This window comes from Siphateles boraxobius, unplaced genomic scaffold (genome assembly GCF_051911475.1).
Source record: "Siphateles boraxobius isolate OS27281-9 unplaced genomic scaffold, OSU_SipBor_1 50, whole genome shotgun sequence".
NCBI classification, from domain to species: Eukaryota; Metazoa; Chordata; class Actinopteri; order Cypriniformes; family Leuciscidae; genus Siphateles; species Siphateles boraxobius.
The window spans coordinates 1,476,988-1,502,416 of record NW_027509142.1 but is presented as its reverse complement, the minus strand read 5'-3'; the positions used below and the strand labels follow the sequence as shown (position 1 = coordinate 1,502,416).

Sequence of the window (25,429 nt, the reverse complement as noted above, 5' to 3'; positions counted from 1 at the left end):
TGCTCCATACAGGAATGCTATTTCTGCTTTATAAATACACAAATAATCGTTTAAAACAAAAATGTACATAGTGTAAATGTATATAATTTCAACATGTCCCATATGCTATGGGGGCAAGTGCTTCCAAACAGTCAAAACATAAAATATATATATATATAAACAGAGATATTAAAAGTCTACACACCCCTCTTAAAATAGTGGATTTTGTGATGTAAAAAATGAAACAAAGATAAATCATATCAGAACTTTTCCACATTTAATGTAAAGATCACAACCTATGCAATGCCACTGAAAATCAAAGAGACACATTTGGGAGACTGGATATATCAGAAAACGATGTCAGAATAAAAAAAGAGCTGAGAATTAGATAGAGTTGATCAGAGTCAGCTGAGGTCAGGGAGCACACTTTTGCAGGTTGTTGTAAGTTTTTATTTTTAGATTATTTCCCTGAAATATGTCACTTTGGTCTTCAATGGCATTGCATAAGTCACAAAAAGGATTTATCTTTGGTTTTATTACATTACAGAAACATATTTTTTTAATGAGTAGTGCATTATTTTTTAATACACTACCAGTCACAAGTTTTGGATCGGTAAGATGTTTAATGATCACCAAGGCTGCATTTATTTGATAAAAAAAAAAAAATGTACTTCAGTCTTCAGTGTCACATGATACTTCAGAAATCATTCTAATATGATGATTTGATGCTTAAGGAACATACATTATTATTATTATCAATGTTGAAAACAATTGTGTACAGTTTTTTTTTCAGGATTCTTTGATGAATAGAAAGTTCAGAAGAACAGCATTTATCGGAAATAGAATCTTTTGTAACGTTATAAATGTCTTTACTGTCACTTTTAATAAATTTAATTCATCATTGATAAATAAAAGTATTGATTTTTTTTATTTTATTTCCCCCAAAACATAAAATAAAAATTCCTACAGACCCCAAACTTTCAAACACAACTACAGTATTTGAACATCTGGAATCTGAGGGTGCAATAAAATCAAAACATTGAGAAAATCGCCTTTAAAGTTGTCCATTTATGTTCGCGATTGTGCTGCATTCACCCACAAAAATAAATGTTTTATACATTTACGGTAGGAAATTTACAAAATATCTTCATGGAACATGATCTTTACTTAATATCCTAATAATTTTTGGCATAAAAGAAAAATGTATAATTTTGACCCATACAATGTATTGTTGGCTATTACCACAAATATACCTGTGCTACTTAAGACTGGTTTTGTGATCCAGGGTCACATATTATAATGATTTCTGAAGGATCATGTGACACTGAAGACTGGAGTAATGATGCGGAAAATTCAGCTTTGAACACAGAAATAAATTACACCTTACTATATTCACATAAAAACAGCTTTTACATTGGAATAATATTTCACAATATTACTGGGTTTTTGTTTTGTGTTTTGTATTAATGCAGCCTGGTAGTGTATATCCACTGCATTTAAAAAAAAATATATATTCTGATGCTGCACAAGATCCCTGTAAATGTTTACTGTAAATGCATTACTGTACACAAGTTTTCCATTCTTTTCACAAACAGAAATAGTTTTAAAAAATGATGAGATCATTGACAGCATCTGTATATCATATTTAATATGAAATATTTCTTAAAAATTTGAATGACTTGAAAATGGTAATTTCTGCAATCTAAACATACTGTATGCTCTAATGTGACTTCATTTCTACAGCTTTATCTTCAACAAACAGGATTTACAAAAATAAGTTTCCCTACCATTGGCCGGTCAAGATGGCCGCCTCAAACCTTGAGCCAGTGTTGGGCTGGTTGGGATGCTCACACAGCAATCTTTTGAATAACCCTACAATGTTGAAATAGCCTACAAATGGCTTGCCTTTGTCTCTGCATATTAAACTAAATACAAAATTATGTGCTTCAAATGTAACATTACATTAGGCTTCGCGTCAGGTTCTTTGATGATTAAAATCGGTTAATGCACAGCTAGCTGTGGATAATCACGATTATATCATGGTCATTTTGACAACTTAAAACTGTTATTGCTGTTTGCAGTGCAATATTTGACCGGAAGGATAAAAATTATGGTTATTAGATCAGGCATTCTGCCCGCTTTGAGTCAGACAGAGATAAAGAAGAGCATACGATTAAATTTATTTCAATTAATGAATTATAGTATTTATTTATATTCACTATCGAGAGAGAGAGAGAGAGAGAGATGCGTGTCTGAATTACCTGTGTCTGTTCAGCGTCTTTCTTTATTAACAGCGAAGTTGTGAGTTTAATTACTTCAAAACCAGCAACGTTTCCCGTGCTTTAATGAAAACAGCGCATAACTGTGATTAAACTGACTTGGAATTACCTGTGCATTAAACGGTTGTATTGCACACCTTCCAGCCAATCTTAATCGAGTATTCAGACCATGATGTAAAGATGATGTAATTGTCCTGTTTAAGTAGGACTATCTTGTGCACATACACTAATTCTTGAGAGATGAAATGGTGTTCTGGATTTAATATGGCATTTTATTTAAAATAATGATTTATCTAATGCTAAAGCAGAAGGGCGTAGGTTCACAATCCTCCCTGAGGCTTCATTCATAATTCATCGGTCAGCAGATTCCCATTATTCCTCATTTCCCACCTCTCCCACGTAGATGCCCAGATCCTCTTCATCATCAGTGCGGTAACACACCGTTAAACCCAGTTTATCTTGCTGACAAGATTTATACAATTCCACCTCCTGGAGGAAAACAGAGAGAGAGAGAAACAGAGATAAGATGCTCCTCTTCTGCCGGTATTTCAGGCTAAAATAAGTTTATTTTGTAGTAGAGGAAACTTAAAGAGACAATGTTGACCTCGTACTCCAGGTCATCTTGTCTGTCCACCTCATGTTGACTAATGTCAAAGTAGTCCGTCGGGTCATAATACACGTGATCCATAGGAGAGCTGAGGAGAACAATAACATCTGTAATTAACTTATAGTGAAGTCACAGAAAGGCAGTTTAAGTGCAACTCTTATTTGAGGTAATGCGTATATAATATTTAGACAAATAATTTACATCGATTTATAAACTGGCAATTCACTAAGTATAATAAATATTTTATTTGAAGGTGTCCTTGTTACAGTATAACTACATTTATGTACTGAGTAATATTATTTACAACATTACTATAATTAGGGTTTGGCTTAGGGTTATGCATAATTTACTGTTATTACTACAGTAACTACATGTAACGTGTAAACAAGGACACTGTAGAATAAAGTGTTACCAATATTTTGTAACTTTAGAATACATATATTGTAAGAACAGTCCTTACAAAATAGCCTGTCCATATATATATATATATATATATATATATATATATATATATATATATATATATATATATATATATATTGTGTTTTTTTTAAAGGATGCATTAAATAGATCAGAAATTAAAGTATGTTCTAAATTAGAACATGGGAATAAATGACATTTTAAAATATATTCAGAGCTATTTTAAATTGTAATAATATTTCACGATATCTCTGCTTTACTTTACTCAAAAATTGGATGACTAGTAATTTCCTACTACTAAATTCTAAAAAAACAGAGATTCTAATTATTGGACAAAAAACTTCCACACCTAATAACCTAGAATACCGTCTAATACTTGATGGCTGCTCTGTTAAGTCTTCGCCGTCAGTTAGGAACCTGGGTGTGCTCTTTGATACCAATCTTTCATTTTAAAGTCACGTGTCTAGTGTCTGTAAAACCGCATTTTTCCATCTTAAAAATATATCTAAATTACGTCATATGCTCTCATTGACAAATGCGGAACAACTAGTTCATGCGTTCATGACATCAAGGCAAGATTATTGTAATGCTCTACTGGTTGTAGAGCATTGTGGTTGCCCTGCACGCTTAATAAACAAACTACAGCTAGTCCAAAACGCAGCCGCTAGAGTTCTTATCAGAACCAGGAAGTACGACCATATTAGCCCGGTTCTGTCAACACTGCATTGGCTCCCTATTAAACATCGTATAAATTTAAAATATTGCTGATTACTTACAAAGCACTAAATGGTTTAGCTCCCCAGTACTTGAGCGAGCTCTTAACGCATTATAGTCCTTCACGTCTATTGCGATCTCAAAGTTCTGGCCAGTTGATAATACCTAGAATATATAAATCGACTGCTGGCGGTAGATCCTTTTCCTATTTAGCACCAAAACTTTGGAACAATCTTCCTAACATTGTCCAGGAAGCAGACACAGTCTGTCAGTTCAAAGCTAGTCTAAAAACACATCTCTTTGACCTAGCATTCACATAACACTCTATAGACTTCTATAATTTAATATTAGGCTGCTTAGATTAGGTCAGCCGGAACTGGGAACACTTCCCTCAAATCCTGATGTACTCGTTACATCATAAGAAGAATTGCATCTACGCTAATTTTAGTGTCTTTGTTTATCCCGAGGTTTTCCCGCAGCCTGCCGGATCCAGGCCGTTTCCAGATCTGACGAAGGACTTTCGCCTGGACCCGATGACAATGCAGTGCTGAAGTGCCAACTAGCCTCTCCCTATGGAGGATCCCTATACCACTCTACAGATAAAGCGTTGTGGAATTTTTCGGTTCGCGTACCTACCCAAAGTGATAAGATAAAATAAAATTCTGCATCAATTTATAGACAAGACAAGTAGTTTGTTTAGGCATGGTTTGTAAGGAACTACAAACCTGCGCACATATATTCAAACGCACATAACTATAGAATCAATTCTTAATGCGCATGTGAACGCCATCAGCGTCTATCACAGGTTCACGTTTAAAGTCTGTTTAGAGAGAACGGTGTCGTCTTAGCGGCCCCTAATTTAATAACAAATGATCATTTAGACGGAAGTGAATCAATCAAAACTAACTTTAGCTGGAAAAAACATTTTTCAAGAACCACTGTAAAACCAAACCAATCTCTGTTACCTTAAATTGTATGTTTATCTCTGTAAAGCTGCTTTGAAACAATCTACATTGTTAAAAGCGCTATATAAATGAGGATGACTTGACTTGACTTGACTACTGTATTTTAATTTAAAAAAATGCTGCCTTGGTGTGCAGAAAATACTTTTTTCAAAACATCTAAAAATCTGACCAACACCAAACTTTTGAATGGCACTGTTATTAATCACTTTTTATTATGTTCCTAATGTACGTACATCATCATAATAGCATTGATTTTGGTAACACGTTATTGTACAATGTCCTTGTTACAATAACAGTAAATTATGTATAATTACATGCAACTAACCCTCAACCAAATCCTAATCCTACCCTAACCCTATATAGTAAGAACATGCAGTTGCTTGACTCGGTACTTAAATGTATAATTACACTGTAACAATGACACCGTAAAATAGTGTATTAGAAGTAAAGCTCCCTAACAGTGAAGCAAGTGTGTGTTCTGGAGGCCGTCTTACAGCTGTCTGAAGAGGTATGGCTCCGGCATGGGTGGCAGTGGAGGGGAAGGAGGACTGTTGTGATGAGCGGCCCGGCCTAATGTCACCATGTGCTGGAAGCTGATGTCTGTCTGCGTCCCGCTGTCCACACAGTCCGTCACAAGCACCGTCCCGCCAGCAGCTCCAGGGACTCCGGCTCTCCTCCTCGGGTTACGCTTACAGCGCAGCGCCGGCAGACTCTGGTCCTGAGACAGCCGGGACAGGGCTTTACTGTTCACCTGCGTTCACAGACACACACACACACACCCATGCTGAGAACATTCAAAACTTTACATCTCAACTTATTAGATGTGCTAAAGGGGTCAAGTCGTCCATTTGTCCATGATATTTTTCAACTATTAGATGTGCTAAAGGGGTCAAGTCGTCCATTTGTCCATGATATTTTTCAATGCAAGATCTTGAAAACATACAGTACTGTTCCATTAACTCAAGCCCAAAAACACAGATTTTTTGAAACTATAAGCTGAATAAAAATTTAACAAATGACGGTCCACATGTACACATCAGCAACACCTGTTCAGTGTTCAGCAGCAAGATTATTTTTATATTTTAAAAATGGGGGGGGGGGGGGGGGGGGGTAGCAATTAGATCTAATTTGCTTTTATTTAGGGTTTAGTTTTATTAATTGTAGTAACATAATTTTTTTCTGTTTAATGTTTATATTTAGTTTCAGCTTTTTTTAAATTACTGAAAATTATTTTTAATAGTTTTAGTTAACCTTAACAACACTCTTTGGAGCGTTAAAAAAGCAAAATCACAAAAAGCATGTGACCCTTTTAACAGATACTTTTTAAGAAGACAGTAAAGGGCCATTCACACCAATTACGATAACTATTACAAATAGTTATAGAAATATACATTTTAGTTCATGAACATGAAAATATTGACAACCAATCAGAATCCACTCAATTTAAAGAGCGCGCGCATTTAAAGCGATAGAACTGAACGTTTTCATGGGTTGGTGTGGATGCTTTTATAGTTAGAATATAGTTATCTTTATAGTTATCGTTGTTGGTGTGAACTTGCCTTATAAGTATATAGGAAGTACAGAGAGATCATTGATGAAAAAGTCTTCACAATATGAGGTAGGGAACAAATTCAACATAAAAACGCATAGACCAAAGTTAAGTATTTCCTTTAACGTGAACACTTAACACAACATAACATCTAAACATATGTATAATGGTCACTTATCGACAGCATCACATAACATTCGCAACACTTTTAAGACATGTAAAAAATGAAACATTTAATCCAGCCTCCCCATTAAAAGAGCACAGCATGCCGTTTTTCTGCCCCCTCTGTGAGTAGAAAGAGGAAAGTATTAAGATGGGGGGGGCATATCCAAGGAGAAGGTCCAGTTCATTTAGTGCTGAGGAGACAGCCGAAAAAACTGCACTCAGCAGAATACAGTCTCATGGTGATAAATGACCATGATACTCAAGATCTGCAGGGAAGAGGGCTTTAAAGTGTGTGTTTAATGGTTTAATATGAAGGATAGTGTTGGAGATTTTATATACACTGTGGTATGAAACTCTTGAAGACGGTGTTTGTTTTATGCAAAATGCCAGATTTACATCTTAGATGTTGATTCACATGTCGGTCATGACATTACCAGACAGCTATTATCTAGTCATGCAAATACAGTTCTTGTCTACCTGTCATGATCCCCTTGTGTTCCCCTTGTCTTGTGTGGACTATTAATATTTCCTGTTTTTTGCCATGTTTTTGTAGTTCTTTGTAGTTTTTCCTGTTGATTAGTTCATGATTGTTCCCATGTGTAACTTGTTTCCTAAATACTTAGTTAAGCTTGTTTGTCCCTGTATATTTATAGCCCTTGTGTTTCACTTGTTACTTTGTCAGTTGTTGTACGTGTAATGGTGGCCTCTGTGATCACCCTGGTTTTGTTCCTTTGTTCTTCAAGTTCTGTGTTCTCTGTTTTATGTGTTACTTTATTAAATAACCCTGCATTTAGATCCACGTCTTCGCCTGCTTTCCTCAGCTTGTTACAGAACAACTGACCAAAATATGGATCTAGCAGGAAGGACCCAGGATCCTGTGAGAGTGCTTTGGTCCATTTTTCAGGATGGCCAGTCCATCGAAAGGTATGTGGAGGAGTTTTTGGCCTGCTGTCATCTAGCACCATTAGATGATGCCCAGCTGATCTAAATTTTTTGGAGCGGGCTGGATGAGAACATCGCCAAAATGATGCTGGAGGATTATACTGGCTGGACCCTAGCCCAATATATAGATCTGGCTCTGCACCTGTGTGGATCTTCCTTTACCGTGGGCGAAGTGGAGCAGGATCCACCCTTAAAACTTTTTTTTGGGAGGGGTTACACAGCCGAAGCTCCGTCGGGCATGGAGCATGGCCCACCGCAGACCGCACCATCAGCCAGCACAATTGCGTCCACTAGACACGTCCGAGGGTGGAGAGGATTGGTGTCCAAGCTGGCCGATCCACATCTGACATCTGCCCGATCAACGGCAATCCCGAGATTTTCATTGGTCTGAAATCCCCAGGCTATCATGCCAGAGTCTCGAGAGCACCCTTCCAGAGTTACTACACGTCATGCCTGACCAGCCTGATCTTCATGTCATGCCTGACCAGCCTGAGCTTCGTCACGTCATGTCTACCGAGCCTGAGTTCCTACACGTCAGTCCTGCCGAGCCTGAGCTTCACGTCAGTCATGCCTGCCATACAAGATTTAATTCATGCCTGCCGCACAAGAGACTGTTCATGTCCTGCCTGCCGAGCCAAAGACTGTTCACGTCATGCCAGCCATTCCAGAGTCTCGTCCCGAGATGGTCCGCCCTGGTCAACTGGACAGCTTGCTCCGCCCTGGTCCCCTGGACAGCCTGCTCCGCCCTGGTCCACTGGACAGCTTGCTCCGCCCTGGTCGCCTGGACAGCCTGATCCGCCCTGGTCGCCTGGACAGCCTGCTCCGCCCTGGTCCCCTGGACAGCTTGCTCCGCCCTGGTCGCCTGGACAGCCTGATCCGCTTTGGTCGCCTGGAAAGCCTGATCCGCCCTGGTCCCCTGGACAGCCTGCTCCGCCCTGGTCCACTGGACAGCTTGCTCCGCCCTGGTCGCCTGGACAGCCTGATCCGCCCTGGTCGCCTGGACAGCCTGCTCCGCCCTGGTCCCCTGGACAGCTTGCTCCGCCCTGGTCGCCTGGACAGCCTGATCCGCCCTGGTCGCCTGGACAGCCTGCTCCGCCCTGGTCCCCTGGACAGCTTGCTCCGCCCTGGTCGCCTGGACAGCCTGCTCCGCCCTGGTCGCCTGGACAGCCTGATCTGCCTTGGTCGCCTGGACAGCCTGATCCGCCTTGGTCGCCTGGAAAGCCTGATCCGCCCTGGTCGCCTGGACACCCTGCTCCGCCCTGGTCGCCTGGACAGCCTGCTCCGCCCTGGTCCCCTGGACAGCTTGCTCCGCCCTGGTCGCCTGGACAGCCTGCTCCGCCCTGGTCGCCTGGACAGCCTGCTCCGTCCTGGTCGCCTGGACAGCTTGCTCCGCCCTGGTCCCCTGGACAGCCTGCTCCGCCCTGGTCAACTGGACAGCTTGCTTCGCCCTGGTCAACTGGACAGCTTGCTCCCCCCTGGTCAACTGGACAGCTTGCTCCGCCCTGGTCAACTGGACAGCTTGCTCCGCCCTGGTCGCCTAGACAGCCTGCTCAGCCCTGGTCGCCTGGACAGCCTCCTCCGCCCTGGTCGCCTGGACAGCCTGCTCCACCCTGGTCGCCTGGAAAGCCTGATCCGCCCTGGTCGCCAGGACAGCCTGATCCGCCCTGGTCGCCTGGACAGCCTGATCCGCCCTGGTCGCCTGGACAGCCTGATCCGCCCTGGTCACCTGGAAAGCCTGCTCCGCCCTGGTCGCCTGGACAGCCTGATCCGCCCTGGTCGCCTGGAAAGCTTGATCCGCCCTGGTTGCCTGGACAGCCTGCTCCGCCCTGGTCGCCTGGACAGCCTGATCCGCCCTGGTTGCCTGGACAGCCTGCTCCGCCCTGGTCGCCTGGACAGCCTGATCCGCCCTGGTCGCCTAGACAGCCTGTGCTGCCCTGGCCTCCTGTCCTGCCATAGTCTCCAGGTCCTCTTCCTCTCCATGGACCAGGCCCTCCATCCCTCCCCCAAGACCACCACCGTTCCACCACCCTCCTTGACTGTTTACTGAGGAGCGTCTGGAATCCGCTACTTAATGGGGGGCTCTGTCATGATTCCTGTCTTGTGTTCCCCTTGTCTTGTGTGGACTTTTATTATTTCCTGTTTTTTGCCATGTTTTTGTTGTTCTTTGTAGTTTTTCCTGTTGATTAGTTCATGATTGTTCCCAGGTGTAACTTGTTTCCTAATTACTTAGGTAAGCTTTTTGTCCCTGTGTATTTATAGCCATTGTGTTTCACTTGTTACTTTGTCAGTTGTTGTACGTGTAAAGGTGGCCTCTGTGATCCCCCTGGTTTTGTTCCTTTGTTCTTTGGGTTATGTGTTCTCTGTTTTATGTGTTACTTCATAAAATAACCTTGCGTTTAGATCTTCGTCTGCTTTCCTCAGCTCGTTACACTACCCTTGTGAAAAACAAGTGCACTTAATTGTATTGAATGTGCTCTTACTTTATTTTACAGTAAGTGCACTTATGTGTACTTACAGTGTAGTTAACTAAGAAAGTTCTGGTAATATATGGTAACTACAGGAGATAAGGTTAGGTTTAGGGTTATTATCTAGTTATTGCAACTACTATAATAGGTACGGTATGTACATGGGGAAACAGGACTATAAAATAAAGTGCTACCATACTAAGTATATTTTTAAAAACCTGTACCTGACTGATAATATTAATGAAATTAAAGGCACCGTAAGTGTACTTAAAGAGAGCACACTTTTTTATAAAGTGCACTTTGAAATATTAAATGTTTTATTCTAAAGTACATTTTATATCATCATATAATTTATATAATTAATAATTTTCTCATGGTTTAAGTACACTTATTTTGATGTGTTGACTAACATACTAAAGCACATGTAAAGTAATTGAATATAATTTAACTGTCGTTTATTTAATATTACATTTAAAGTGAATATATTTTTAATAGTACTATATTGCAACATCATTAGAAATGTATTTAAATACATGACGTACAGGTGTCAACAGAAATTACATTAAAGTATATTTTAGTTTACCATAAATGCTTGTCAGTACATTCAGCAGTAACTTTAACTTTACTTCAAAAACAATAGAAGTAATTGTGAAAGTATTTATAAAGATGTACTTTAAAGCTAACTGCATTTAAGATAAATTTAAACTATAATACGTTTCCATTTAATTGCATTTACCTTCATGTATGAAAACATTACATTCAGTTTACATTTAAAGTCCCCTGTGGTGAAAGTCAAGCTTTAAATGTTGTTTATATGTCTATGTGGTGATTTCAATATGCTTATACAAACCATGTGCAAATTCAAATGTGCAGAGTATTTTCTCTTTTAAACTGCAGTGAACCAAAGACAGTCTCAAAAACGCGGTTTGAAATCACTGGTGTTTCTGTCGTCACAAACGACCTTAAAACCAATCAGATCAACGTGTGATCGTCAAAGAGTGGATCTCTGAGCTGCTGTGAGTGAGTGGAGGTGGGGCTCATTTGCATATTCATAAAACCGCGAATACTAAATGAGGCAAGGCTGTAGAGTTACATCAAGCTATTTTATGGCATGAAGAAGGAAAAAACTTTTAAATTCATTTTGGTGATCAAAGATGAGTTTTAAGGGATGCAATTATTGACTACACGGGGGCTTTAAACATTATTTTAAGGTGTATTATTTACATTATAAGTACTCTCTATAATATTATGCTAAAGTGTTTTCTTTTCACACGAGTGAAAAACAATATTGTTTGACAAGTTTATGTTTCTACCTCTCACTGTTATTGGATGTAACTGTGAAGGAGGATCAAATTTGACCTCTGACCTTTGTGCCCCTCTGACCTCTCCCAGAAGTTTATGGAGGACTATCATGTGTATGAAAGCGTTCCCACCTAAATGATTCCACTGTGTTTGTATGGAGGTAATGCTGAGACTCCAAATCCCAGCGGCGAGGGAGACTGGTTATTAGGGATTAGTGTGATAATATTCAGCAGGATTCAGATGGAAACAGCGTGAGTTTCCGACTCAGGTCAGAGTGGGCGGCTTCATCAAAAAGCCAGAACACCCAGAGCAAAGACACGTTTCCTCCCTCGCTTTCCCCCTACAGCGACTCAAATGTAAATTCTGATTGTCTAAATACTATGTGTATATACTACTGTTAGTATGAAGTTATTCCTCATAGACTGTTTCTGAAAGAATGCATTGTCATTATTAGGCCACACTGAACCTGTTCACAAGTCTGTAAGTTGCCAAACATACTCAAATGATTGCAAATCTGTCTTGCTACACAAACTTGAATTTTGCACAGTATTCATTACAAGCACAATGCAAGTATGCCAAGTGTTGTACTCCCAGTGTTTCTACAAGTGGCACTGTAGTGGATCTGCTCATTTTTGTTACAGTGAACATTAGCTAATGTTCTAACTTGGGATGAGCACAATTACAGAAATAATTATAATAGACAAGTGAAGTCCGGTATAATCAGCTGATTCATGTCCACAGCCCCTGATCAGATACGTTTGTTGACAGTGAACACTATGGGTATGTTGATCCTGGAAAAACATTCAATCAACCAATCAGATTTGTGGGACAAGTTTACAGTTTATGTCAAGTTTAGGCTTAGAACCAGGGTTAGGTGCTTCTACACCAGTGTTATTCACCTATCATTTAATAACTTATTAATAGGGTAAGGTTTAGGGATATGGTTAGGATAAAAACTTCGGACATGAATGTTGTTCCAGGATCAACAAAATATGTTGACCCAGGAACGCGTCAAACTTGACAAAATCAGGACGTGCGTTTAGGTGCGCACCCAAGTTCTCAAAGTAGGCTGGTTAGATATGTCTCTGAGAAAAAGAGCTTTTTTGCTCTAACCTGTCAATAATTTAAATTTTACAAATATATTTGTCATCACCCCTATATATATATATCTTCATACTGCCCAGCTCTTATGCACGCTAAATGTAGACCTGACCTGTCATAGTTACCTGTAGGTATTTTGCAGAATACTGCGTAGTGTCTGATGGACACAGACACAGACTTTTTTTTTTTTAGCTTCCATCCAGTTGGTAACGTTTAATATTTTAGAATGCATTGTTTCATTTGTCATGCGTCTCCTTTCAACACAGCTCATATTTATGTATGAGTTTTTTGTGTTTGGAACAACCTGTAAGTCTGTTAGTGTGTGATCCCCAGGTCTTTAGTGTACAATGCTTAGTTTTTCTCTGTAACTACTTATAAAGTGTGTGTTACCTATAGTGTTCAAATTTTAAAAGTCTGTTCAAATTGTATAAGTTGTTTTTTAGTTCACGTGTCCTCTTAATTTTTTATCAAAATAAGATCCCCTCCCTCTTCTCTGATGATCTCATCTCTGATGATGTGTTTACTGACGTGAGGGCGGGGCAATAACCTGTCACTCACATGAGATCCACCAATAGTAAACCACAACCATGCAATCAATTCCCATTGGACAAAATCAAGTCCCGTCCTAACTTTTTTCTCGTTCGAGAAGCTTTTTCACTTGGATATACTTCACAATAGAGAAGGAAATACTAATAACTTATTGTTCATGCCGTTTTCAAAATGCTACCTCACTAATCAACGAGTCTACAATCCTGGCTTTACTTAATGCACACTACTGATCTTGTCCCACCAAAAATTTTCTCATTGAATATCCCGTTTCACTTCACTGGAATTCTTTTTATTACGGAATTAAATGTATTAGTGAATGGCATTTTGCGGTGACTTAATGCCGAGCGAATGAATCCTATGGAAACATGTGTACAGTATTATTGTGTAGGCACAGGGCATTTGCTCACAGTGACCTTGTCCGCTGTCTGGAGATTTCTATATAAACTGGTTTGTCCCTCCCGAATCCATTTCAACACATTATTAGTGCTGCTCTGTTGTGCCCAAAAATGCCACATTGGGCTTGAAGATTCATCGTGCCTCAGCTTTTAATAGTCCTGCTGTAAAGACCACTCTTCTCTGCTGTCTTCCCGTCATATCATTTCCAAGGATACGACCGTCAGGGGCACTGGCTTTCATAAACGCAATCATGCACACAGTTTAACACGCCTTCCCTAGCCAGAGCTATAAACACACACACATACTTGGAGTGTAGTTTGGACGGACGGTTTAATTAACAGTAAGCGATGATTTATTACATAGGAGATGTCCTCATCTCCGGCACGGAGGCATAACCGCGTCCCCAGACACTAATTCAAGCGGGCGTAATGCGGAAAACATCTCGAGCCGCACGTCCGCTCCTGTGTCTACAGGGTTACAGGTCCAGAGACACATACATGATTACAGAGGGACACAGCTATAGGTGTAGAGAGAAGAAAGTCTTCAGTATTCCTTCTGAAGCTGGCATACGGAGAGCAGACGGGGGATGGAGGGGGAAGTTCAAAGAAGGTGACAGACAGAGAGAGACAAAACAGGGGGAAGGGAAAGAAAGAGAGCATGATGGGGAGACTATCTCGGCTATCATAAACATGGCTGGCACTAAAGACTATTTACAACCTATAGATCATTACTTTTAGTTATTATTAGTGCTGATAATCATTGGATTATTTATAATATATTTTCCAATTTATTATCCAATATATAGCCTAAATATTATGTTTTGAATGGCTTTTTATTAATCAATATTGCAAATATTTTGGGCATTAGTTGAATCAAAATTGATTTCAATAGAGTTTTGGATTAGCATGTTGCTAAGCTAATTGTGTAACACCATCGGTGCGTCCCAATTCGCATACTATCCGTCCTAAATAGTATTCGAAAATAAAATTAGTACGTCCAAATCGTAGTATGTTGAAATGAGTGTTCCAAAGAGACCCGGATGGTCAAGTCAAGTCAAGTCATCCTCATTTATATAGCGCTTTTAACAATGTAGATTGTTTCAAAGCAGCCTTACAGAGATAAAGATATAATTTAAGGTAACAGAGATTGGTTTGGTTTTATAGTGGCTCTTGGAAAATGTTTTTTCCAGCTAAAGTTAGTTTTGATTGATTCACTTCCATCTAAATGATAGTTTGTTATTAAATTAGGGGCCGCTAAGACGACACCGTTCTCTCTAAACAGACTTTAAACGTGAACCTGTGATAGACGCTGATGGCGTTCACATGCGCATTAAGAATTGATTCTATAGTTATGTGCGTTTGAATATATGTGCGCAGGTTTATAATTCCTTACAAACCATGCCTAAACAAACTACTTGTCTATAAATTTTGATGCAGAATTTTATTTTATCTTATCACTTTGGGTAGGTACGCGAACCGAAAAATTCCACAACGCTTTATCTGTAGAGTGGTATAGGGATCTTCCATAGGGAGAGGCTAGTTGGCACTTCAGCACTGCATTGTCATCGGGTCCAGGCGAAAGTCCTTCGTCAGATCTGGAAAATGGCCTGGATCCGGCAGGCTGCGGGAAAACCTCGGGATGAACAAAGACACTAAAATTAGCGTAGATGCAATTCTTCTTATGATATAACGAGTACATCAGGATTTAAGGGAAGTGTTCCCAGTTCCGGCTGACCTAATCTAAGCAGCCTAATATTAAATTATAGAAGTCTATAGAGTGTTATGTGAATGCTAGGTCAAAGAGATGTGTTTTTAGTCTAGCTTTGAACTGACAGACTGTGTCTGCTTCCCGGACAATGTTAGGAAGATTGTTCCAAAGTTTTGGTGCTAAATAGGAAAAGGATCTACCGCCAGCAGTCGATTTATATATTCTAGGTATTATCAACTGGCCGGAGTTTTGAGATCGCAATAGACGTGAAGGACTATAATGCGTTAAGAGCTCAAGTACTGGGGAGCTAAACCATTTAGTGCTTTGTAAGTAATCAGCAATATTTTAAAATTTATACGATGTTTAATAGGGAGCATGTAATTTCCTAATGATATCTCCTAAAGGTAGCATGTAGAGAGTGAACAGCAACGGTCCTAGTACTGAGCCTTGTGATACGCCATACTGAACTTGTGATCGATAAGACATCTCTTCATTTACTGCTACAAACTGATAGCGGTCAGATAAATATGATTTAAACCATGCTAGTGCAATTCCACTAATGCCAACATAGTTTTCTAGTCTATTTAAGAGAATGTGTGGTCAATGGTGTCAAATGCAGCACTAAGATACAAGTAACACTAATAGAGAGATACAACCACGATCGGATGATAAGAGCAAATCATTTGTGACTTTAATGAGAGCTGTCTCAGTGCTATGGTGCGGTCTAAATCCTGACTGGAAATCCTCGCAGATACCATTTCCTTTAAGAAAGGAACACAGTTGTGAGCATACTGCCTTTTCTAGTATCTTTGACAGAAAAGGTAGATTTGAGATCGGCCTGTAATTGACTAATTCTGTAGGATCGAGTTGCGTTTTTTTAACAAGCGGTTTAATCATAGCCAGCTTAAAAGTTTTTGGTACGTATCCTAGAGACAAAGATGAATTAATGATGTTAAGAAGAGGATCTATGACTTCTGGAAGCATCTCTTTCAGTAGTTTAGTCGGTATAGGGTCTAACATACATGTTGTCGATTTAGATGAATTAACGAGTTTGCAAAATTCTTCCTCTCCTATGGCAACAAATGAATCAAATTTTACCTCGGGGAGACTATAATGCATTCCCTGATGCGATGCTGTAGTAGACGGTTGCATAGTTATAATTTTGTCCCTAATATTATCAATCTTATAAGTGAAGAAGTTCATAAAGTCATTACTGCTGTGTTTCTTGGAAACTTCTGGGCTTGAAGCTTTCTTTTTCGTTAGTGTAGCCACTTTTTCAAATAAATACCTTGGATTATGTTTATTTTCTTCTAATAGGGTTGAAAAATAAGCAGATCTAGCAGCTTTTAAAGCCTCTCTGTAAGCAATCGAGCTCTCCTTCCATGAAATCCGAAATACCTCTAGTTTTGTTTTCTTCCAGTTGCGCTCCATTTTTCTGGCTGCTCTCTTAAGGGCTCGGGTGTGCTCGTTGTACCATGGCGTTGGACTATTTTCTTTAATCTTCTTTAAGCGCAACGGAGCAACTGTATCTAAAGTGCTGGAAAGGAGAGAGTTAAAAGTTTCTGTTGCAATATCAAGTTCTTCTAAGCTATCTGGGATGCTGAGACGATGAAACTGATTAGGAAGATTATTAATAAAGCAATCTTTAGTGGCAGAAGTGATAGGTCTAACATACTTGTAACACGGAGTTGGCTTTGCAGCCTTGGCTAAATGTAATTTACATGAGACTAAATAATGATCTGAGATGTCGTCGCTCTGCTGCAGAATTTCAACAGCATCAACATTGATTCCATGTGATAATATTAGATCTAGAGTATGATTACGACAATGAGTAGGTCCTGACACGTTTTGTCTAACTCCAATAGAGTTAAGAATGTCTTTAAATGCCAATCCCATTGCATCTTTTCCATTATCTACATGTATATTAAAATCACCAACAATTAGGACTTTATCTGCAGTCAATACTAATTCTGATAGAAAGTCAGCAAATTCTTTGATAAAATCTTTATGGTGCCCTGGTGGCCTGTAGACAGTTGCCAGCAGAATTCTCAAACTTGATTTATCGTTTACATTATATATTTTTACATTAAGCACCAACACTTCAAAAGAAATATATTTTAAACTAGATTTTTTAGTGGTTTTGAAAATATTACTATAAATTACAGCGACACCTCCCCCTTTGCCTTTCAGGCGAGGTTCATGTTTATAACAGTAATCATGCGGGGTGGACTCATTTAAAGTAATGTAATCGTCTGGTTTTAGCCAGGTTTCTGTCATACACAGCACATCTAGGTTATAATCTGAAATCATATCATTAACTATGAGTGCTTTTGAAGTAAGGGATCGAATATTCAGCAACCCAAGCTTTATCGTTTGCTCATCTGTATTATATCTATTTTTTATTTGTTGAATATCAATTACATTTTTAACCTTAGATCGGTTTGGACGTTTTTTGGATTTCCAAATTCGGGGAACAGACACAGTCTCTATATGATGATATCTAGGTGAAAGAGCCTCTATGTGATGGGATTTATCTGACCTTGGTGACGCGAGGCCGCTAGCAGACGGTCGGTTTAGCCAGTTTGTCTGCTTCCTGACCTGATCCCCAGATTGTCATGTTTTGTCTCTAAGACTATGAGCCAACTATGAGATGGTCTACTATATCTGGTCTCCCGAATCCTAAGTGCAGATCGATTCGCACGCTAACGGCTAATATTGCCCACAACCCATCGCGTGTTGGACGAGGATTCGGTTAGAACTACAAACTACAAACGGTTAAAAAACTACAGACATGGAGGACGAGCAAGTCCGGCGGTTGTGTAGAGAGGTTTAGATAAAGGGGTTTGAGTGATTAATTATCAATATCTAACCTGACGAAAATGTATTTATTCAACGTTGTCTACATAATATTGCATCTGCAGCAGCATTGTGAACTTTTGTAAAGATACGTTTAGCCATTACCTTTTAAATACATAATTATATTCAAATTGCAAACACATGAGGAGAGTCTCCGCATGAAAGACCCACGACTGGCAGATGAACGGGCGACTACATTTCTCTCCGAGAAGCTAAGTTGCTAAACGCATCTTGTTCACATGTAGGGTCCCTGTTCATGTTGGACAGACATTTTAATTGCATTTTGTGTCTGTTAATAGGCTCAAAAACGCTCTTTATGTCCATGCCCCCATAGCTGCCGTTTTAGCTGAGTGGGAGCTCTGGGCATTCGCGGTCGCAGCTCCGCGTAGCAAGCACCAATCCGGTTCGTTTTTTTTCTATAGTCAGTACTCACAAAGCTCTAACGATCAAGATTAACTTAAAAATTGCCCGGAGTTCTCCTTTAACAGATCTGTCCGTTAAAGATGACATGATAGTATGTCCCAAAGCTTGCTTACTCTTTTGCTACATACTCAAAAGTATGTACTTTTTCTTCACAAAAAGAGTACATACTTTTAGGGTGTAGCATAAGTAGGCGAATTGGGACGCAGCACATGTCCTGACCAGACGCGATGCGATAACAGTCCAGCGACAAGCAACATGTGTCAAAAATCTATCAAAACCCACAGCCAATCAGAACAGCGTGTAGGCGGGGTCTCAAGGCAAGTGCACAGCACCAGAGAGTAATCTTGACGGCACTTGCAAGAAAATGGATAACATAATCAAATTCACAAATATCACACCATTTAAACATTATTAAAAATACATACTGAGTAACTAAAACAATCTTTGCCAGAGAATACACTTGTTTTTACACAGTTTGAACGTTCTTGTTTCCATTTGTTTAATTTCAAGATCTGAGGTGAATTATCCACTGTTGCTTTTACAGCTACAACGGTGGGAGCACAAAAGGACATTCAAAGTCACATTACACGCTTTTAACATTAAATAAAGCACACAAACAGTACCTGAGATTATCATTGCCATACTTTTTGTTTGTTGTTCCAGCCGAGACTTCGCAGAAAAATAGAAACCGTCTCTAAAATAGTATCGTCGCATGTCGCCGTCGCGGCTGGTTAGGACAAAACTCTGATTAAAGCTGCGTTCACACTACATGCGACCAAGCGACACGATACCATTCCTTTTCAATGGTGAGCGGGCGACTTCAGGCGACACGCGCGGTCGCGACCTTTGGCTACCGGATGGGACGTGTCTGGCGACGCGACAAAGTTGAGATCTGTTTAACTTTATGCAAATTAAGAGCGACTTTCGGAAGCGACAACCAATAGGATCGGAGCGCGCATGATCCTTCTCCACATCATTGGATGTCATTCAAAAAGGCAACCAGTAGTGGAACGCCCACTAGCGGCCTCATCGCCAGCCACTGGCGACATGCAGTGACAAAGTCGCTTGTAGTGTGAACGGGGCTTAACATGGACACATTTTATTGCGCGTCGCGCCGCGTGTAGGACACGGTGTAATACTGTTTAACTCTTGTGGAAAAGTAGTACACTTTAGGAAACGTTTTAAAATGTTTGTAATATATTATAAGTAGGGATGCACCGAATCCAGGATTCGGATTCGGCCGAATATTGGGCTTTTTGACGGGGGTTCGGTTTCTACCGAACCTTCAAATTTTTTTCCACCGAACCGAAGCCTAGGCTTGCACTGTGCGTGCTACGCTGGTCGACGTCAAACAGTCGTTGATTACGGGAAGATGTTTACGTAGGTTCAAGTGCAGTAGAGCTGAGAATTTGAAAATGAAACTCGTGAGCAGGAAAAGTGTTGTTTGGCAGTACTTTGGAGTGGCTGGGACGATCTGTACCGCAGCAATAGGCTACTGAGGCAGTCTCATCGGGTGCTGACGTGGAGATAAGCGCTTTTTTCAGCGAGCCTCTGATTTCTCTTAAAGAGGATCTTTCACCTTTCACTGGCTATCACCTCTTACTGCCGAGCGTCTTGTTTTCCTGAAAGGAAACTCTCATTTCATGTAAAAGGTTAGCGGTTATAGGTTAATTCATTTAATTATGATGCAGGAGATGTGGGTGATTTTCATGATATTTTTCCTAATATTGGCTACTGTTCTAATCGTATAGCCTACTGTTATAAACGAAACAACAGCCTACTATACATGTTTGAGTAAATGTTCAATAACATGAATTTCAATTAAATCACCAAACATATTCTGATAAAAATAAAAATAAAAACCCTTTTCTTTGCATTGTTGCACTTTTATTGAAAGGTTTTGGTTTGTACTTGGGGATAGCCTACTTTTGATTATAAATCTAAAAGGTTGATTTTTTTTATATTGATCGGATCTTGAGATAGCCTATATGGTAATAGTCAAAATAGTTTTTCCCCCTTATCATCCTGGCATAATGTTGCCAATTCTTTTTTCTTTTTTACAGTTAAAATAACTGTAAATGAAAAATACACTGTTGTGGACATTGTTTAATTCATTAATGTGTTTACTGTGTTTATGGACTGAGGATGGGAGTAGGATTCGGTATTCGGTTTCGGATTCGGCAGAATCTTAACCAGTGGATTCGGGATTCGGCCGAACCCCAAAAATTTGGATTCGGTGCATCCCTAATTATAAGGCATAACTCTTTCACCGGGAGAATTTTTGGAAAACAGTTGCCAGCCACCTCCAGCATTTTTGATCATTTTCATGTTTATCAAGTTTCATCGCCCTTCAGAATATTGTGTCGTCTTAATATCTGAACATGCAACATATCAAAAGAAAGAACAGACCCCCTGCTTTTAAAAACAAAACAAACAACAACATTTTATTCTAGTTTTATTCATCCTTTTTTTTTATCAACACTTGAATGTGGGTAAGTTTCATAAAAAAAAAGCTACATTTTGAGGAAAAAGCTGACAGAATAGCATTTTTGTCAAAGACTTTGTCTGGATCAGATTCAGAACGATGATCAATACACAGATGAAGATCGAGTCCATCAAATAACACACTATTTAAAATTATAATAAAGTTTACATGTGCTTAATTTCTTTGCTAACACTTCAAAATAAGTGTACTTCTTAAAGCAGGGGGTGATTTCGGATTCAGCCATAATCATGATAGTGTCCCTTTTATTTTATTAATGTCATGTTATCTGCAAATACAGGTAAGATGCGAAGTACTCTACAAGTGTTCAATGTACAAGTGTTCGGTCTGTGACTGTTCCGAATGTGCAAAAATGGTTTATGGTTCATTGAATGACCATGAAAAACATTGTTTAAACACTTTCCAATTATGATTTGCAAAGCGTATTTAGATTTGGCAAAATTATCTTTAAAATACAGTATCCTGTAAAAGGGATGATTCTTTTTTGCTGAATTTATTTGCAGTTCTGCCTTATTGTTTGACACAAACAAAATATAATTGTGCTGGCTGTGCCTTTTAAAACAGCCTGTTCATCAGAAGCCTATGATGCTTCACAGGCTTTAGAACAGACTCAGCGAAACAGAGATCGAGGATGAAGTGGTTAATGGGATGAGTAATGATGATGAGATGGCTGGTTTGCCTCTTATCTTGTTCCATGCTGCTCTGAGATGGCTTTTAGAAATGGTCTTGGGTGTGTATTGGCGCTGGTGTGTGTCTCCAGGAGCACAGCGATCCAGGAGGACAGATTGTAGGAATATATTTCTGTCAGGACCAATATTGTCAAAGATGATTGACAATTAGCATACAGTTTGCATTGGTGGTATATTTCTGTTCTGGGCAAGAACTCCCTGCCCATCCATGCATTATAACTTAGGTAAAAAAAAATACCGTAGCTTTCTCGGTAAGGCCCACCCGTAGCTATATATTATTAAACTGTCTGCTAGATTTACAGATCAATCCAATCTGACAAAATATTATCATAAATGTGGCTAAAGTGCTTGCAAATTATAGTGTTTATAATATAAAAAAAGTTTCCTTCAGTAATAGCCACAAATTATCAGATTATGAGTTGACTATTGAGAAATATTACATCAAATTTACATTCAAATGTAATTAATCTGAATCTAAATGGAAAACCCATAATGCATAAAACTTAAATAATCTATATTCAGTCAGATTTACTAAATAGAATGTGTTTGCTTTACTCCATTTTACTCCTCAGATGACTCAGTCTGTTGTGATTGTCTACTCTGCTCTGATTGGTCAGATGACTCAGTCTGTTGTGATAGTTCAACCCTTCTCTGATTGATCAGATGGCTCAGTCTGTTGTTATTAGTCTACTCTGCTCTGATTGGTCAGATGACTCAGTCTTTTGTGATTGGTCTACTCTGCTCTGATTGGTCAGATGACCCAGTCTGTTGTGATTGGTCTACTCTGCTCTCATTGGTCAGATGACCCAGTCTGTTGTGATTGGTCTACTGCTTACAGCACATGTCGGAAACCTGAAATCTGAATTTCAGCTCCGGATCTTCCTCAGCACTTGATACACTGTGATACAAACAGTAACACTGGCATCGGTTTTACTGTATCAATTCTATTTGAAGTGCATGCAAAGTAGATTTGCTTTCGAGGTGCTGAAAACAGTGTCTTCTTTACATGTTGACAACACAAACCAAACTCTTCCAGGCCTCAGCTACATCTACAGTGTTTGAGGGTAAAAGTAGATGTTTTTCGCAGGCAGCCAGAGAAGACCATAGGCTGCAATTATGCAGATTTGTTGCAAACCTACGTAGGTTTGAGAAAGACGTGAGACTGGAATTACTGACGACTCATTTCAGGCAGTTCAGAATCGATTATTTCTTTTAGAAGACAATAACTATTTATCCTGCACTCTGATCTTTATAAATTTGCTGACCGTTTACATTCACAAACAGCTATTACATTTCATGAAAGTTAATATCTGAAAATTCATGATCGGGGCACTTGAATATGGCTGTCGAAATAAACATGCACTGCTTAAATGCACCATACCTGATATTTGTGAAACTTTTCTTTTTTTTAATCTGAATAGCTTAACTTGCTTTTCTACATATGCCACATTGAGCATTGTGATATATCTACCGTTCATTTTCCAACAAGTCGCCAAAGCTGTCTCCTCAACTACAGTAACGTTTGTTTGGATTAAACCGGGGTTGAGCTCGACACAAGGTTTATAAGTGGGTTTATTTAGTATCTAATGGTAGCTCATGTGTGTTAGTAAGACACATTGACACCTGTTCTATGGCGCACACACAGTGCATGTGAGAGAGCGCGGGCGGTGAGAAGCATACTAATGTTCCCGCTCGCTCTCTCGGGACTCCCCGTCTGACAGCGGCTCAGAGTAAACGCTCTCCAGATAAAACCGCTCAGAGCTGGGTGCACCAGCACAACCCCACATGTACCTTTCAAGAGTTTTGTTGAATTATTTAACCTGTAGCTGCAGTAACACTTCTCTTTGTCTCTGAGACAATACTAGAGCGGTAGTTAATTTCCCTTTTGTAAAATTCTTCCCAAATCATCTGCATATTCTGACAGTTTCCAGACATCTGGACATTAAAAATGCATACATGCTTTCTGTCTCTTTATTTCCCATTCTAAACTACAAAGTGGCTGGCAAACTATTTGAGCTTAATGATTTAATGTTCTCATTTTTTATTACCCATGCAGCATGTTCTTGAAAGCTGTGGCTGTTTTGTATGTAGAAATTAACTATGCATAACTCATATCATACCCTGCAGACAGTTTGTCAAGGGAATACATATCTGCAGAAATGCCGTGAAGCGGAGCGATCCTTTCCTACTGTGGGCCTGCTGCTACGGATTTATTCAAATGAAATACAAAGATATGTACGAAATCCTCTTGAAAAACAAACCAATTGGATGATTTTACAGCAGGCATTGTTTGTGCAATCAGCTTTTGTTTGTACAAAGATTCATTGTTTCATTTTGTAGTCTCTCAGCACAGACAACATGAGGGAGTCTAAACATCTCCCGTGTTTAGCATCTCTCCTCTCTCCGTATTTCGAACTATTTCTTTCTCTTTGATGTCTGAAACATTACTTTGTACGAAAACCAAATTAGTTTTGGAATGCTCTAAATAGGCAGTGACTTTCTTAACAGTTACTGATATGCTTTACACAAATACAGACTCCTGACTACATAGTAACCCTCATTCTGTGAAATCTCTTGGGATTCTCATGTAACTGTTTATTTGGAGTCTCACTGAAACCCTAACCTTGTTTGCATCAAATACAACATTTGACGGTTGATTCCAATAGTGTTTAGCAATCTAGTCTCAATGGAAAACATACAGTATATAGATACAGGAGACCAGCTGCTCTTTCTCTCCCTCTCTCATCTCTCTGACACCGCCTCCACTCACTCACTCGTTTCATTTGTTACAGACTGAATTTCACCATGGGATTGTGCGCTTTGCCCATAATTTTACTCATTCAAATTTTGTGCTCACACCCAAACTGTGGCACATCAAGCCGCCTCTCAGCACTAAATTGAGATCTTTATCGCTGCTTATTACACTTACAGTAAACAGCCAAATACACACAAAATAATGTCAAAATGCTGGCCTTGAGTATTTGCGCAAACACAGTGAGTTATATTTTAAGTGAATGTAAACAGTTAAGCAAGAAAACGCATGTGTCACAGTATACTGGATCTGTGTGTCAGGTCTTAAAGTGACAGCAGCCTAATAAACCTGCTGACATATTATGAGATCATATTAAAAATATCTATATGGCAGTTTACCCCCATGCTATCAATGTCAAAATTGGGGCCAGTGAAAATCCTGAGTGACTTGTAACTTTGTAAAACCACTAGCCACAGTGGCTGGGGAGCAAAAAAGATAATTATAAAACCTGCATAAAATTCACTGCCGTTTCCAACTGAAACAGTAGTGACAATAAAACACCAATTTATTTTATTCATTTTCAATCAAATTTTGATTTCAGGGCAGATTATTGTTTAATAAAAATTTTCCACAGTTCCTTTACTATACTATCATATGACCTACAATTTTTACCATAGTGCACAATAAAAGGGCTCAAAGGCTTGCAGAAGCAAGCTAAAAGGGCTTTGTTGCTTTATCAAATGCATTTTTATCTCACGTTTGCTTTTGTAAACAGTGTCGGTTAGGTTTAGGGTTTAGTGTAGGTGGTACATTATTTTAAAATGCAATAGAAGATTAACCTTTTAGAGTCACTCACCGGACATTTCATGTTTGAGCTGCGTTACGTACAACAATCAAAGAATTGTTAATAATAAAACTGCGCCAGATTAATTTCGGATAAAACTGAACTCACTTTTAGCTCTACTCACTGGACATTTGAAAATATTGTGAAACGTGCAGGAAGAAACATAACATCATTTTTGCACAAATGTCGCTCGCCACAGGAATGTTTTTCCAATGAGCCTGG

At 39.3% G+C, this 25,429-nt stretch overlaps 1 protein-coding gene across 1 annotated transcript in view; it reads right to left on the bottom strand.

Moving 5' to 3' along the window:
* LOC143712705 (PDZ domain-containing protein 4) overlaps positions 1-25,429 on the bottom strand; it is a 51,142-nt gene that overhangs the window by 7,572 nt on the left and 18,141 nt on the right. Inside the window, exons 2-4 of the mRNA XM_077204685.1 lie at positions 5,459-5,715; positions 2,863-2,953; positions 2,649-2,747 (exon numbers count right to left, since the gene is read on the bottom strand). Coding sequence (XP_077060800.1) covers positions 2,649-2,747; positions 2,863-2,953; positions 5,459-5,715 — 447 coding nt within the window. The remainder of the gene's footprint in view (positions 1-2,648; positions 2,748-2,862; positions 2,954-5,458; positions 5,716-25,429) is intronic.